At 39.1% G+C, this 16,567-nt stretch overlaps 1 protein-coding gene across 1 annotated transcript; it reads right to left on the reverse strand.

Annotated features, from left to right (window-relative positions):
• Nucleotides 1–1,237: 1,237 nt before the first annotated feature.
• Nucleotides 1,238–15,784, reverse strand: gas2b (growth arrest-specific 2b). Its single transcript, XM_042492706.1, has 7 exons — nt 15,562–15,784; nt 14,728–14,837; nt 13,300–13,441; nt 10,764–10,827; nt 8,837–9,398; nt 8,642–8,749; nt 1,238–1,447 (listed from the first exon to the last, which is right to left on the reverse strand). Exons 1-7 carry the CDS (start codon nt 15,782–15,784, stop codon nt 1,238–1,240), a joined length of 1,419 nt encoding a protein of 472 aa, XP_042348640.1.
• Between the last annotated feature and the right edge of the window lie 783 nt (nt 15,785–16,567).

Below are 16,567 nucleotides of genomic sequence, written 5' to 3' on the forward strand. Positions count from 1 at the left end.
ATCTCTCTTAATCTTGGTGACGAGGCAGTGATGTGTTTTGTACCATTGTATCTGTGGGAGTCGCTTAGTTTATGGAACTGGAAACAGATTTTCAGTCCAACTAAGAGGTGAATGTCTAGCAGATGATTATAGCAGCAGCGTGGACAGCACCCTCCCACAGATAAGCGCGGAGGCGAGGCCTCTTGTCACTTAGGACATGGTGCCATCTAGAGGGAGTATGTGGTGCTTTGCGTCTTTGCCTCTTAAAGGCTGAGGTGATACAATCTCTGGTATAAGCCCATTATGTAAAAAAACAAATACGAAATATTGGTGGTGGTTTTTGGATCCATCATGTGTTACAGAATATTAAATGAATAATAAATTGTGATACAACTATTAGAAACAAAATGATATAGGCTAGGGTTTTCAACATTTTTAAATCTTTTAAACAGCGTTCAAAAATAGATTTTTGAAACATGTTTATTTTTAACAGAAACCAACAAAAGTATTATTCAGTAAAATACAGAAAAATAATTCCATACATTTAAAGTCATTATGCATACTGACTACTACTAAAACTGCTGCTGGAACAAAATAAAATAAAGCTCACATATAAATTCAATCTACAGTACCATGATACATACACAAATAAATGTATGTTTGCTAACTAAACTAGATCATTATGAATGTGTAATTTAACTTATAATGACTTTATTGCACACAATGCTCTACACTTTCCTTGAAAGAATATTTGATGGTGAGTACACGAGAGTTACATAATACGTATCAACTGTTGCTGCAGCTTTCAATTATTTTCATTATTGTTGTATTGCTTTCACTATTACATATTTAATCTGTAGAATGTCAGCAAATAGTGAACAATTCCTGTGACATCTCATAACCAAAACTGATGTATTCAGATTTTTTATTCAACCACTGGTCTGAAACCAAAGATATTTGGCTTATTATCATAAGAGCAGTGAATCCTCACATTTAAGTAACAAGGACCAGCAAATGTTTGGCTTTTTTTCCTTTATTTTTTTTTTTGAGAAGTGAGTGAGATGATTAATGGATTTTTATAATCGCTGCCAATTGATTTATACAGACTTATACAAATACCAATTATGCAAGAACCAGTCATATTCATGACTTTTAAGTAAAGGTAAAAAACTTAAAGTTAAAAGAAAGGTTTATGTTAAATCATCGACCTTGTACAGTTTGACCTGATTAAGTGAAATGTTTAGAGCAGTTTTAGGGTCTACTTCTTGCTGCGGCAATGGGCGCCAACCACCATGTAACTGTCAGGTGAGATGTTCAAACTGGGTGGCTTGGTTCTGTCCCTGCAAAGCCTGACCTCAGATCTTTTGGCTGGACCTCCTCCTCTACAGGGGTCGTGTTTCTGCAGGTAACTTATAAAGGTCTCCCAGCCGCCGCCTACACGTACCATCACATGACGCTCATTCAGCATCTGCAAAGGTGACACAAGACAGCACGGTCAAGACGGGAAAATGAGCAAAAAAATGTGCATATATTTTCTTTTTGTTGATGAATAGAACTCTCTATATTAAAAAAGCAGCCCCCCCTCCTCTCCGCACACACACACCAATCTAATATTTACAACCTTCTTGTGTGAAGCTCTGGCTATGAAAGGTAAATGATCTCTCGGATAGCTTTGTCAAAATCTCATTAAACCAAATGAAACAACACCTCGTGGCACCAGCTGAGCACACACACAGGACTAATCCACATATGAACATGCGTACACACACATGCAGTGATGCACAAAGGCACACCCACATGGATCTGCAATACCTAACAAACAGTATTTTGAACAAAAACAACTTCAGTATAGCCAGTCTGTCTGTTAACAGGAGTTGCAGAAAGGTCAGATGTATCTCAACACATCGTTCAAAGACAGCCGTCCTTACAGCTGAAAATGAACTGCTGCCATGGCAACTACAGCCACAATATAAAGCCTTGAGAAAAAAATGAAAGGAGAAATTGAGATGAGTTCAGCACAGACTCTCAACTCCCAGCAGACATTAATGTTCCCAGGAGGCCTTGCAAAGCAATCCATTGTCCTATCAGCACCAGCCCACCCCCCCCCCTTGCCCTGTCCCCAATAAACCCTTCCTTACGGAGCCATTAAGAATGTGATAATACAAGTAGATATACTCCTCTTATGTGGCGAGGTGTGTGTCACATGCATGGGGTGAAAAAAATCAATGGCACAAGCACAGACGCACACCGACACAGAGGGAACCCCAGACGTGGTCCGTCTCAGCTGTCATCCTGCAGATTAAAATGTTGAGGTTGACAGAGGTCAAGTCTGACAAGCTGAGTAAAGCACTTTACTGTCAGACGTGGGGGGAATGTAATTCTGACTGGTCTCAAAATAAATAAATAAATAAATCCAGTCATCAACCAAAGTTTATTCTTAAGAAATTAAATATTTTTTTTTAAAAATCCAGCATTTATTTCCGCTTCCAGATTCATATGTTTAATATGTTATCAAAATTTTCTTTGATTTCTGCGCTCTTTTTATACTGCGTAGTTTTATCTGTAATGTTTAACCCTTTGAAACATGAGCAAATTGGCTTGATTTCTTTCTAAAACATGGAAAGAAGGGAATGAGCAACCAAAAAAAGAAATTACCCCAAAATTAGCAAAAGAAATTAGTAAAAAGTACAAGAAAAATACCTGAAAATGTGTCTATAGAAAGGATGAAAAAAGCAGAGCAAAGTACAAGATCAGCCACCATTTAACAAGAAAATAAATGAAGGTAAATGACTGCTGTTGTCATGTTATGCCATTGTTACTGTTCGGAAAGAACATGTTATATGTCACACTAGAGACCAACACTGTTGTTTCAAAGGCCACGCCCATCACTCCTCTTTTGGTCCCACAATGCTGGCATGCTGTCTAAAATCACACACTGGAGCAGCTTCACGCTGCCATTGGTTAGTTTTATGTAAAAAATGCAAAAGCAGCATAAAGAAGGGCCTTTGGAGCAGCCCTATAGCATAATCTCTGTGTAAAACGGGCTATGACTGTTTCTTGTTACCTGCTTAGATAAACTGACAATATTAACTGTGTTTCGATATGTGATTTGTGTATTTCCATAGCTAAACTCAACCGCATATTATACATTAGAGCTATTCTAAAGCAGGGACACACACTGCAAATCTAACATGATGATCATTTAATGGAAAACAGCCAGTCTCTATCTGTACTGTAATATTAAACACAAGCCCTCTTTGTCAGGCAGACTCCTTTATTTCTGTCTCTACACCTCCCCCCTCCCCCCCGTCAGGTCTCCATACAAAGTGTGCTACGTCTGCAGACCATAAACTACCGCCTGGATTCCCCTGTGTCCTTCCTGGCAGCTCCATTGATTCCCTCTCTCCTTTTCTGCTGAAAGATGTATGAGTGTACTCAGCGAGGAGCTGTCATTTAAGCCACCACCAGTAGGAGGCACGCTTTAGCCACAGCCATCTGGCTTTGATGCTGTTTTGTTTTGGGGGGGGGGGGGGGTACAATCAGTCCTTTTTAAAATTTAAAGTACAGAAAGAAATTAAGTAGCACTACAGTGTATGGGCTGCTGACACATATGTGTCTCATCTCCTATCTTTATTTCTGCTGTATGCAGGTCTGCTTTGATCTCAATGAAAATGCATGATTAAATAAAGTATAATGTATATGATATATGTGGGCTACTGTATATTGAAGAGCCCCTGGGTCAGCACATAGTCTGCAGATAAACTATTCTGAAAATAACACTGATTAATTATCAAAGATTTTTTACCTCTTCTTTCCTTCAAAGCTTTTGTGTGGAGTTTTTCAAGGTTTGATGATAAAAGTTTTCATATGAAGTAAAGGTTGTAAAGCCCTTTGAGCCAAGTTTTTGCTACTAAAATTGACTTGAATTATTTCAGAAGATAAGTAAAAAGATTTAAGCCATGCTATTAGCATGACTCAAAGGATGGCAATGTGAGTCATTTTATCCGTCATTTTGACATCCGGTTCAAGTGTTATCATTCCATTAAATGACTGTTATCACTTGTTATTGGGTGCAGTATTTCTGCATGCCATTTATCTCAGGATTTAAAATTGGGCATGATGTCATAGGAGTTAACTGTGTTCCAGTACAACAAGAAAACCCAAGATATACCAGTTTTATCCAGGTTAGACATCATTAGCAATACCAGTTGATAACAATGCACCATATTTTGCTCATACAAACACAGTAGCAACATGTCCAATACTGTGTGTATGACTAACAGTATATACATAATAAACAGTTCATTATAACAGCTTTCACTTCTGCTGATGCATGAAGAAGCCATCTTGGATTTTGAGGTTGGGGTTGGCAAGGATCTTCTGACTGTGACCTCGGAAATTACTATTACCCAGTTCAATCGGAATGGACCATATGGCCCTATTCTATCTCCCAGTTAGGCCTACGTTTATTACTAGGCGGCAAACTCTAGTGGTTGTAGTAAATAGGCAAACAAGCAAGTCAGGTGACATAGTATAAAGAGCGACAAAGTCACCATGGGGAGAAGTTCAGATTAGATGAATGGGTCAAATAAACAAAAGGCTTTGACCCAGGAGAATGCCGCTTGTGTCCTGTGAGAAACCAAAAGTCACTGTTGACTTAATTAAACTTACATGCATTTGCTAACTTACCTGACCAACTTAACTTATCTCACATATGCTATGTCCAAATGATACCTACATTATTTAAAGCCCAAACCATGACCTGTTCCCAAATCTATTCGAGTCGTTTTGGTGCATAAACCTAATGGTGGGTATGCACCTTATGGCCTGCTGGTAGGTGCAGTTTGCCGAAGCATTAATAGAAGAGCTCTCATGGCATTTTGTACAGACATTCATGTTCTTCTTAGCATTGTATTAGATGAATATTAAATGTAATGACAGAATACCTGCAAAACGAATGACATTCCCTTCAGCATTAGCATAGCTTAGCATGCTTATGCTAAACTAAAGTGGTGGACATGATAAAAATGACACCTGCTTAGCATCAAAATGTTAGCATTATACAGTAAGACTATGTTACTAAGACTACTAGTAAGACTATTACTAAGACACTAAGTTCACAAGTTACTGTTGGCATGATACATTTGGCTCAAAATCCGAAGCAATTAATTGAAGTCTAGCTCCAGTGTAGGTCAAGGGTCACCTACAGAAGCAAGACCATGGGGCTTCTAGTCAATGACACTTAAAAAATGATGATAAGAGGGTTGTCTGCGAAACGCTGCTCCGAAGGCAAGAAAAACTATTTTATCACACTAGTTTAGGTCCTGATTTTGGTTCCAGTCTTCATAATAAGACCTTTTCATTTCACTTTTTAGGTTCATGTCTTATGTAGACAGCATGATAAACAGGAGAATTGATGCTTCATGATATTAAGAGGTGTTTTGAATGTCTTTTCCTTCCATTGACACAGTCAGACAGTGTCGCTACAAAGCCGAAGGAGAGCCTAATTGGGCGCAGAAAAGAAAGAAAAGCCTTCCTCTTTTTCAACACCAAAGAATGGCGGAGCACTCCGGGGCCAGTGTGATTGAATAGACTCCAGAGGGAATAGAGAAAGGGGGAAGAGGTGGGTTGGTGGGGTAGAAAGTTACACGTGAGGAGGGGGCGGTCATGCTCAGCCGCTCATTAACAAGCTGTCTGATTAAACCCCTCACTAATGACTCTGTCTCGGTAATCAATAGTATCTGCTCTTTAAAAAGGTCTGTACACATTAAATGGGGTGCTCTCTCCTAGGAGCTGCACAGGGGTTATCGTGGTATATGGTAATTGAGGTTTATGGCATGTTTCCCTGCACGCACGTAGGCAGCTCAAGGTAATGGATGGAGTCAGGGTCGATGGGCTGTGGTGCTCTATTCACACAGCTGAGAAGTGATTGAGAAAAGGGAGGGGAGCCGTGCAAGTAGTGTCTACAAACTAGTAATTATAGCTTGAAACTGACAGAAGGACACAGAGTTATGGTGAAATATTGTACCTGCAAGGCTGCATAAAGCAGTCAAGCACAAAAGGTCAATAAGTCAAGAAAGAGCAGAAAAACAAATCCTTGAAATATTGAAATATGATTTTTCTTGCATTTTGTTGTATCTGACTGTAAACTAATTATACGCTTTGGTTATCACATCTTTATTGCCTTTCTTTGATGTTTTGTTCAAGCCCGTGCTCCCCTGTTATTGACAGGTGTGCTGTCAAGAAACAGGTGTTCTGTGACTTAAAGGAAGGCATTTTTTTCTAAATGGGCAGTAAAAACATGTTGTCTGTCAGCTGGTCAGAAATATAGCTGTTGTAAACGGATGCTCCAGCATTGATTACCATTTTAGAGAGTGTCGGGTCAATACAATCTACAAATCATTAAATCAGTTCCAACCATAAACTGTATGTAAAGATGGACAACATGACAGTTCTCAAAAGTGAAGCAAAAACATCTCGATCGTCCTGGGTCAAAGTACACGTCAATTTTTTTTTCTCCTGAAGATGGTTTCTGTCATTTTTAGATAGTTCTTTTGAATAAATGAAAAATTTAATTGCCCCAAGGGGAATTTTCTTTGTACAAATGTGCATAAGGATTTGACATCGTGACTGACAGCAGTGGTGCCTCTTGCAGTGGGTCAGACAGGTGTATTGGCAGAAACTTGAGATCGCTACTGCACAGACTCTGTCTCCAAATGAGGTCACCAGCACAAGATGGAAGCGGCCATATCAGGGATATCGTGGCTTCATTTTTGTACAGTCGGAGTGAGTGGAGATGCATCATTCTTTTTTATATATAGTCTATGGTTCCATTTAGCGACCAATTAGCCACCAAAGCTGTGATACACCTCTGAGTGATTCTGTTTGATATAGAAGATAGCTTATATGGTTACATTTATTCTGCTGAAAAATAGACCATTTTAAAATTTGCAGCATGTGCTTTTAATAGATTTATAAATAATGCCTTACTTAGACAACATACTCTATACACTGTTCACTAAATATATATTGAAGCTGTTATATTTCCTGTTTGTATTGCCTGAAGTAAAGTAAAACCTTCCTCTTATGTTCACAACCGTCTATACCCAGGAAGACTTGAAATCCTGAGTGGGCTGCCATTTGAACCACACATCACGTTCATATCTTTGCCAAATCATCCTGAAAGAGACATGTATGTTTTTCCTTCAGATTTGAACTCTTCGCTGAAGGTCTATGTACTGAATAAAATCACTGTCAACCCAGTCTTATCCTGACCATTGGTTGCCAAGCAACTCTGCCTCCCCGAAGGCAATTCCTCGAGCCTTTGTACAGACGCACACGGCATGGTGCACGACTCAGGGAGGCTGAAAGGCACCAACGTCTCCATCCCAAATGATTGCTAATCAGTATCTCTGACACACTGCACTTGTTGCTGACTCAGCTGTTGATTAATAACCTGAGGGCCTTCACACCTCACATCTCATTATGTTTTAGCATCTATGACGCATCTTCACCGGATGAGCCATAAGATTATATTTAATAAGTCATGGTATCAAACTACAAAGTGATAATTTCACACATCAGAATTCACACGAATGCATCTAATTTTACACAACTGAAGCTTAAATTTAGTTAGTTTACAGCCTTAATGCATGTATCTTATAAAACAGCATATAAGCAGTTTTATTATCAATCTAGTGGAGGCGGTGTGCATGAACAAACCATCAACCTGGTTGTCAGAAGAAAACGTAGGCATTGCATGTTTAATGCAAACCATAGATATGTTGTATTTGTTCATTTTATTTGCATCAGTAACGCTTTTTAAGTGATGCAGTTTTGATTATATGTGTATGAGCCCAGTTCCTCATTAGGACGTGGAGGGGAAGATGGACTGTAAAACAGCTGCCAAGCTGCAAAGCACTGTTAGAGCCTAACAAACAACAAAAGGGGTTGTTTTTTTGCACAACATCTGCAGCATTTTTAGCCTTAACTGTGGCACTAAAACCTAGTTTCTAATTTAAAAACATGAATTTTTATGACTAAAGAAGTTTTGTGATTAAATATGACTATGTGTTAATCGTAGCACTGTTGAAATGTAAAGAAACATAAAGTGTCCTATTATCTGCTACATGTATAAATATTACACATGGTTTGCAGAAATTTACAATGCCAACAATTTATTCTGGCAACTGGGTTGTAGTCTTCTAGAATATATACATTTATAGCTGATGTAGCTGTTCTGCATCAGCTAATAGGAATTCTAATAAAATTGTGAATCCTAAAATGTGTTTTTAGTACCACTAATTTGTTTTGTTATATTTTTATGTGAAACATAATTATAATTCAGTAACTATGCTCAGTGGGAGTCAATTCTCAAGCGTTAGGAAGTGCTTGATATCTACACAAGTGGTAGGAAAGAGGTCAGGGAGGATGGTGGACATATGACATACATTTTGATTAGGGAATAATTGAATGTTTGGATAAATAATAGTAAACATGTCCTGTCTCAGGCTTACAGTCTGGACTTTTTCAATATTTAGCCAAAACCACCATATTTCCCAACCTATGTGTTCTCTTATTTTGATTAAAAAAAAAAACTGGAGTGGCATACTACGTTTGAAACTTAATTTCTAGTAGACAGAGTAAACGTGAACATACTCACCCGTATATATAGAACTTTATCCCCAACACGGTAGCAGCCTTTAGGTTGCTTTTCAACAAGGAACCTGGTGGGACAGCTGCAGGGAGGGTTTCCAATAATATTCCTTACCTGGAAGGGATTAGACACAAAGATGGTCAATCATTCATTCTCTGTTAAGTCGAATAAGCTTACTTTCACTGTGAATAAAATACGCACAATATCATCCAAAAGGTTGTTGGCACTGGTGCTCCTCCTGCTTGTGGATCTGCTGGAGGAGCGAGGAGCCGCAGGTGGGGAAACGATTGGAGGCGTAGCTGTGGGTGTGTGGTTGATTATTGTGACTTTGGTCGATACCAGGGTTTGGGTTGGCGAGGGTGCTGGCAGTGGAGCTGGAGCAGATGTATCAGTGATGCAGGATGAGGAGAACAAAGGTGTTTGTGTGGAGGCTGTGGTTGAACAGGGGTTAGAGGCTGAGAGGGAGGAGGACTGAGGAGGGGATAAACATGTAGGTACTGGGTTTGTTGTGGCTGATGGAAGATCAGAGGCGAGGGAGGTAGCGAGGGGTTCAGACAGACAGGTTGTGCTTGGAGTGAGGGGCGCAGGTGGATGAGGAGGAGGAGGAGAGGGGGCTGGGGGTAGGGATGATTGTGATGGTGAATACAATGATGTAGGAGGAAAAAAGGAGAAGGGCAGAGGGGATGTTGGAGATAAGCACCCTGCCTCTTCTCTCTCTATCTCCCTCTCCAACTTCACCAGCCCCGGAGGCTCCACTCCATACCTAAGAGAGGTTTAACAGATATATCAGCAATGGTTGGATAAATCAACACTAAATTACACAGCACATTCCCAACCAGGAATTTTTGAACGCCAAGGGATACTTGTGCAGTCCCCGCAGGGCATGTGGAAAGACTGAAATTGGTATAGCTCAACTAATTTGAAGAAAACATACATTATTATTGATACTGAAAAATAAATTCATTTATTCAGCCATTTGTAACTGAACACCATGAGTTTCAAGAGTGTGTGAAAACTTAGATCTGAATAAGTTTTTCAATTAGGTCATTTAACGTATTAAATAAATGATTGACCTTAAAGGAATAAGCTAAAAATATATAGACGGTAGATTTTTTAATTCATTTTTAAACAAAGTTTAAAACTGTCCTTAATCCTGCGAAGTCTTTGAAATTTATAGAATGAGTTCGTTAAAATCAGCAGCTACTATGATAATTCCATCCCGTTGCTTGGACATGTTGCTGCTGGTGGCATCATTCAATATCTGCAGTGCATTTTTTGAATTTGCATCTGTCTTGTGTCCTTATGGCTCCCAACAAGGTCTGCAAGTGAAGCCAATATGGAAGTGCCAAAATCTGCAATTCATCAAATGGCCACTTGAGGTTGGCAGCAAAACAGAGTTAATCCTCAGAGACTCCCATGTTAAAATTCATGACTTTACAGCAGAAATAAATATGTTTAAAGTTACACATATTTCAGGGCAGGGCCACTTGAGTCACAAGCTGTCTGCGAGGCTTTGCTACAGTCTATGAGTCAGATCCACCCTCGCTTCTCCGCAGCTCCAGCCTCTCATCCAAATTTGGTCACTTCAACCTCCAAAAATTTAAGATGGCGATGGCCGAAATGCCAAAACTGAAGGCTTCAAAACGGCATTCCATAAACCAGTGGGTGACATCACGGTAACTACGTCCATTATTCATACAGTCTGTGGTTTGTATGCAGATTTGTGATGTGACTGCAGCACCCCCAAACCCCAGTGTAGCACAGTGCCTGTCATATATATAGACTTTTATATAATTACCTGTGTTAAGTAATAAGCAATTTAAATATTAATTAATGAACACATTAGGAATATTAAGGGTTGAAAGGGTATTCAAGTTCATCTGTAAGGGGCTCTAGGGCATAGCAAAAGCAGATATAAACTAATTTAGACATGTAGGTGCTCTGTGATGGTTTAGCATGCTGCATCTTGTAAATGTAAAATCTAAAATGTAAAAAAAAACAACAACAACAGATAATTTACTTTGTCAGTAAATGGACACTTTCTTTAACCAGAAGAGCTGAAGTTTTCTGCTCAGTGTGATTTAGTTGTAATATTTTTCAGTAGCTGTACCAAAGGTGGGGCAGTTACCTGGCTGCAATCCTTCCCAGCTCCATTAGGCACAGACACACCTCCCGAGGCTGCTTGTGGAGGACTTCAAACAGCATACACAGAGAGCACAAACAAAGAGGGTGGAGGGGGAGATATAAAAGCATAAAAAGTCACTCATCTGAAAGGAAAGATGTTTCCGGAGATAAACTTTTGTCTGTGTCAAAAGCAAACAGGAGCTGCAGTCTGAACAGAGAGGGCACATGTTCTGTGTCTATTGTGAATCTCTGTCTTTGAAGCTGAGCAGAAATTCCTGTGGAGGTGCAGCTGAGGGCACGATAGCATGAAAGCTTCATAAACAAGTCTCCTGAGCAGCTCGATGCAATCAGTTGGGACAAGAAAAAGTCTTGGTTTGTTAATTTGTTATGATGATTTGGTTGAGCATGCATGTCCAATATGTGCAACCAATCTCTAAAAGTCCACAACAAAACAGAAAAAAAAAAAAAAAAGATGTAATGAGCACAGAATATGTCACTAATGGTATTTTTATTCACCTGTATTTGACATCCACCATTATCATCATCATGGCTGCAGCAAGAAAAGCAGATGAGAAAAGATAAAATGTAATAATCTGTGACTTTGTGTCAGTGAGGCAGAAAACTGCAGAAGCCTGTCAAAGTACAATAAGTTTACTCTCAATTCACCTCACTCAGTTAGTAAAGTAGGTTAATCTGCCTGCAGGATGGGGGGAATTTATTGCTAGTGGGGATTAACCTGCAAATTATCATTCTCACGCACCTGCCGCCCTGCGTAGACATGCCAGAGTAAAATGTGGACGTTTAATGATACAGAACAACGTTAGCATGTTAACTTCATGTTGTTGTCTCCTGCAGGCACACATCATAGCATCATACATGCAGAGGGTGAAAGAGAGAAATGATACAGGGAGTCTGAGAGCAAAGAATCATATAATCATCACATTTAAAATGTTACAGCCCATCCCATACAGCTAAATCAAATTCCCATGCTTGCTAAAGCTATTGTAAATCACCAACAATACCAGTTATGTAATGGTTTTCAATTAGACTTTGTTCATTTATCATTCATGTATCCACTTGGTATGTTTGTGCATTGTGCCACTCCCTTTGCTGCCCTCATTCCACCTGCTGTTCATCACTCACCTGCTCCTCATTCCCCCATTAGCTCCCAGTATATATACCAGTCCAACGTTTGGCAGCTCTCTGCGAGATTGTCTTTGTGCCCCCCTGCTTTAGCTTTTCAGCATTTTTTATCTGCATTGTGACTTTTTGATCAAGATTTTGACCCTGCCTACATTTTGGATTCCTGCTCAGCCCAACCCCTTTTTAATTTGTCAATTGCCTGAATTATTTTGCATCCTTGTACTTTGTCCTGCTCAGTAAAGACTCTGCTTTTGTTCACCTGCCTTCTGAGTTGTGCTCTTGGGTTTTTCATGAGTGCACTGTGATAAATTAACCAGAAAACATACCAATGCACAGGAAAAATTCAAACAAAACACATTTATACACAACCCTTTTGTTTTTGATCCCTTTGTTCACAGATTTAACTTAAAGAGCTAAGGCTTTCTTTATGCACGTAAAAGATATACTTCTTTGGTAAAATCCATGTAAGTGAGCACATCTTCTCCAAGACACCTGACAGGTGTGGCATATGAAGATGCTAATAAACATGACTGTTGCTTACAGGTATGCCTTGAGATGGTCACAATAAAAGGCCAGTTGGATGTAAAACCAAATTCATGGCAATGACATTAAAGTCATCTTATGGTACTTAAATGAACATTCAGTTCACAGGCATCAGGTCTGGTGAATGTTCCTGCAGCCAGCATGCCAATGGCACGCTCCTTCAAAACTTGTAACATCTGTGGCACTGTGTTGTGTGATCAAACTGCACATTTTAGAGCAGCCTATAACTGTGACCATCACAAGGCACACCTGTGTAGTAATACTGCTGTTTAATCACCATCGTGATATGCCATACCTGCTGGGTGAATTGATTATCTTGGAAACAGTGCTAACTAACACAGATTTTAACAAATGTTTGTTCAAAATTTAAGATTAAAAAATCTATTGAGTGCCTATAAATGTCTTAGATCTTTAACTTAAAGCTGTGAGAACTTGTTGAGAAAACTCAACAACTCAAAACTAAATGCTTGTCCAAGAAAATGAAAATAAATGTGTTATTTCTTTTAAGCATTAAATGGTGCAAAATGCTGAGTCCCTCACATTGATTCAGACAGAGTTTCGCAGGTGGAAAAAAGCAAGGACATAGTAGACAAGAGCACTAAACACATCAGCACAGAGAGATTTAAGAGTAATGGAAAGATAAAGCACATGATGTTCTCACACAACAAACAGAGCCTACAGTAGATAGATATGAATGGAAATAAAAGTCTAGAGACGGCTCTTGTGACTTAATGAAGGTGAAAGTCCAAAAATTTTAATTTAATTAATAACACACTGTAAGTGTTGCATGACATGATTCACTTTAGAGCTTCTTAACTTCATAATGTAAGGCCCAATCTCCGGCCTTAACTCACCCAAATCCTCTGACTCGAAAAGGTAAGCCTCATCAACGCCAATCTTTCGACACCAGTAAAGGAAGTTGGCTGTGTTGTCTCGGGCGAAGAATGATCCAGAAGTTGCATCGGCTCGCCAGTTAATCACTCTTCTTATTAAAGGCTGTGATTACACACACACACACACACACACAGAAATGGTATTTCATTGTACTTATATATAAATGGTAAATGGACTTGCATTTGTCTCGCACCTTTCTCTTTTTTTGACTACTGTTATACTATGTATCACATTCTCACACACACATTGAGATATTGGCGGCTGAGGCGCAGAGGCTGAGGTGCCCCTTGCTACCCAGCGAGTATTTTTTCCCCAAGGATACTTTGTACGAGCCAGGGATCAAACCACCAATCTTACGAATAGTGGACGACCCGTTCTATCTCCTCAGCCACAGCTGCATTGAAGTGAGAATATAAAATATTCAATATGATGAATTCTGAGCTCATACAACCAATGAATCTTTTTGGGCAAATGTATCCTGGCCCCTCACTCATACGCTAACATACACATACATGTTCAGAGCTGCCAATTTTGCAACTTTCTCGCTAGATTTAGTGACTTTTCAGACAGTCTTTGCAACTTTATTTCTTGCCCCTTTGAAACCAGAGCCAAGTGGCTTGATTTCTTTCAAGAACATAAGAAGAGGATAATGGGCAACTTTACAAGAATTGTCCCAAACACCAAAAATAAAAGAAAAGAAAATTAAAGAAATTAAGAAATTACCTGACAAAGGTGCCACATACTACAGAATTTTTAATATATAATCATAAAAATATTTTTTAAAAATCAAGACATTTTCCCCATTCATATTTTTTTATCGATAATTTTCTAATAATTCTGTCTATCTCGCTTTTTTTTTTTTTTTAGGTCCTTTTCTTGTCACTTTTTAATTATCCCATGCTTTTTGAAGGACATTTCTTGCCATGTTGCTCCTTCCCTTTTCTCTATGTTTTTGAAAGAGAGCAGACCAATTTACTTAACTGTTTACATGCTTATAAAATGTGTCTGAACGCAGGACAGGAAGACCGGTGTCGATCCAGGTTTCAAAAGTTAAAAAACCAATGGTTATTTAGAGGCATCCCCTTCTGTAACATCAAGGCACAGCTGGCTCTGACTCATGCAATGGTTAGTTATCAGTTCATCATGAAGACACACCAAAAATGACAGCACACAATAATAAACTAAGAGCTACGTGAGGACATGTGGACATTCATGGTTATTAGCTCAAGCACATATGGTCTAATTTTTTTAAGATCAAGATTAAGATTTGGTGGAATAAAAATACTGGCATGCTGTGACTTTATGTTTTAGCAAGTTGATTGAATCCTCTCTTCTGTATGCATGTTTGCGTGTGTGAATATGTGCATGATGTTGTGTTGTTGCAGCACCTTGCCATTGTTGGTGTGCATCATCTTCTCCTGGAGCAGCTGTGCCAGTTGACAGAGGAGAACGCCGTTATCCAACCTCTCCATCAGACCGTCTGCTGTGAGGTCCACACCTGAGGATCCACACACAAACACCAAACTGTGTAAAGTAACTTATAGTTACTACTCAAGGCTCATCATTTTACTTTCTGCCAAAAAGAAAGAAACCCAGATCTTTCCAAAGGAGTACTTAAAACAATATTTCTCTCACACTTTATATCCCAATTCATGCTAATACTATTGAGAACTATTTATATAGAACATCTAATACACAAAATGCAGCTCTAAGTGCTCTACAAATTTAACATCGAGAGGAAAACAACATTATCTGTTTAAATCTAGTCCTCATTTATGGATTTACAAAATACCAAATGTAGCCACAGGAATGTTTTGACTAAGAAAAGCTGTTAAGTGGCAGACTCATCCTGTTGGAGTCTTGTCACTTACCAGACACCTTCCAACATGTTGTGGCATGTGCAGACCCTTTTTGTTTTCCCTCACAGTGCAGTAAAGTGGGAAAAACATCCCTTTCCCTGGAATCCCAGCCACAATACCCGCCGTGGAGAGGTGTTTCAAGGATTTGGGATAATAAGTAGGTTAATGTGCTTCTGTGTGCAGCTTTTTTTTTTTAACCTTGTCTTCAAAATAAAAGCTCCAGTTCCAAACTTTCAAAGGTTATTTATCTGTCGATTACTGTGAGTAATTCAGTTCTCTAATCTGTTTACTGTTGCTGATGTGGAGCCAACGTTGTTAACATGAGTTTGCTATATGAGGATTAATGGAGGTAAAATGTCTCACCCATGATGGTGTTGAGCCAGAAGGCCAGGTCTTCCTTCATGGGCAGCAGGCTGGCGTCATGGCGATAAGGCAGCCACTGGTTGTACTCCTGAGGACTGGCGAGGCCGGGCCCAGAGTGTCTGTACTTTGGGCTGAGAAGACAGTTCATCCCCAACCCGGTCAGGTGCCTGGGGCTCAGGGGACTGTCGAGACTGGTGTTCATCGCTTCCACTTCACTGTCCATGCTTCAGCTCAGATTGGTCTTTGATGGACCCTGGAGGACCAGATTACGCATGTTTTTAATGCTTTTATTAGGTTTTGATTTTAACATTTTGTATAAAGTGAGTATGCTCTTATTAACAGTTAAATTTACCAATGTTTTCATCACAATCAGAGGGTTTGGTTTAGATTTAGCAACATGTTGATTGATGTACAATTGACCATGAATCTGAGTCCCTCTGGTGAATCTACTATGCTAGGGTTTAAGTACTTTAATTAAAATTAAAATCAGATAACAATTTTTTGTTTTAAATTGTAATTGCATTGCAATGAACTTTTTTGGGGGGGTACAGTTTGTAAATATTCTGATTTAGTAAACATGTTAAACAAGCTAATGAGGCCTCTTAACTTCAAGGATTAGTTCACTTCCCCCCAAAGTGTAACTTTTCAATCTGGATTGTCCCCGTATGTCTGTCTGCAGTATAGGTCATAGAGTCCTCCCCCTCCATGTTAGTGAATGGGACAAACTAAAAAGTGCATGCCAAATAAATTTTACTGAAGGTAGTATTCATCACCTTGATGTTTGATCAAGAGCTAATTGATATAAGTTTGGTTTTAGTTATTCAGTCATGACTGATGACTGTGGAAGCCTATATAGACCTACATATATTATAATTTTTGTGTCTATGTATTCACATGTAAAGCTTATAAATATAAATACAAATATTTATAAGTTCTCAAACATGCAAACCCATCTCTTATAATGGAGTCAAAAAACTCAATATTAACCCAGCTAGAATAAAATTAT

The sequence above is a fragment of the Plectropomus leopardus genome, chromosome 1, assembly GCF_008729295.1.
Source record: "Plectropomus leopardus isolate mb chromosome 1, YSFRI_Pleo_2.0, whole genome shotgun sequence".
Taxonomy (NCBI): domain Eukaryota; kingdom Metazoa; phylum Chordata; class Actinopteri; order Perciformes; family Serranidae; genus Plectropomus; species Plectropomus leopardus.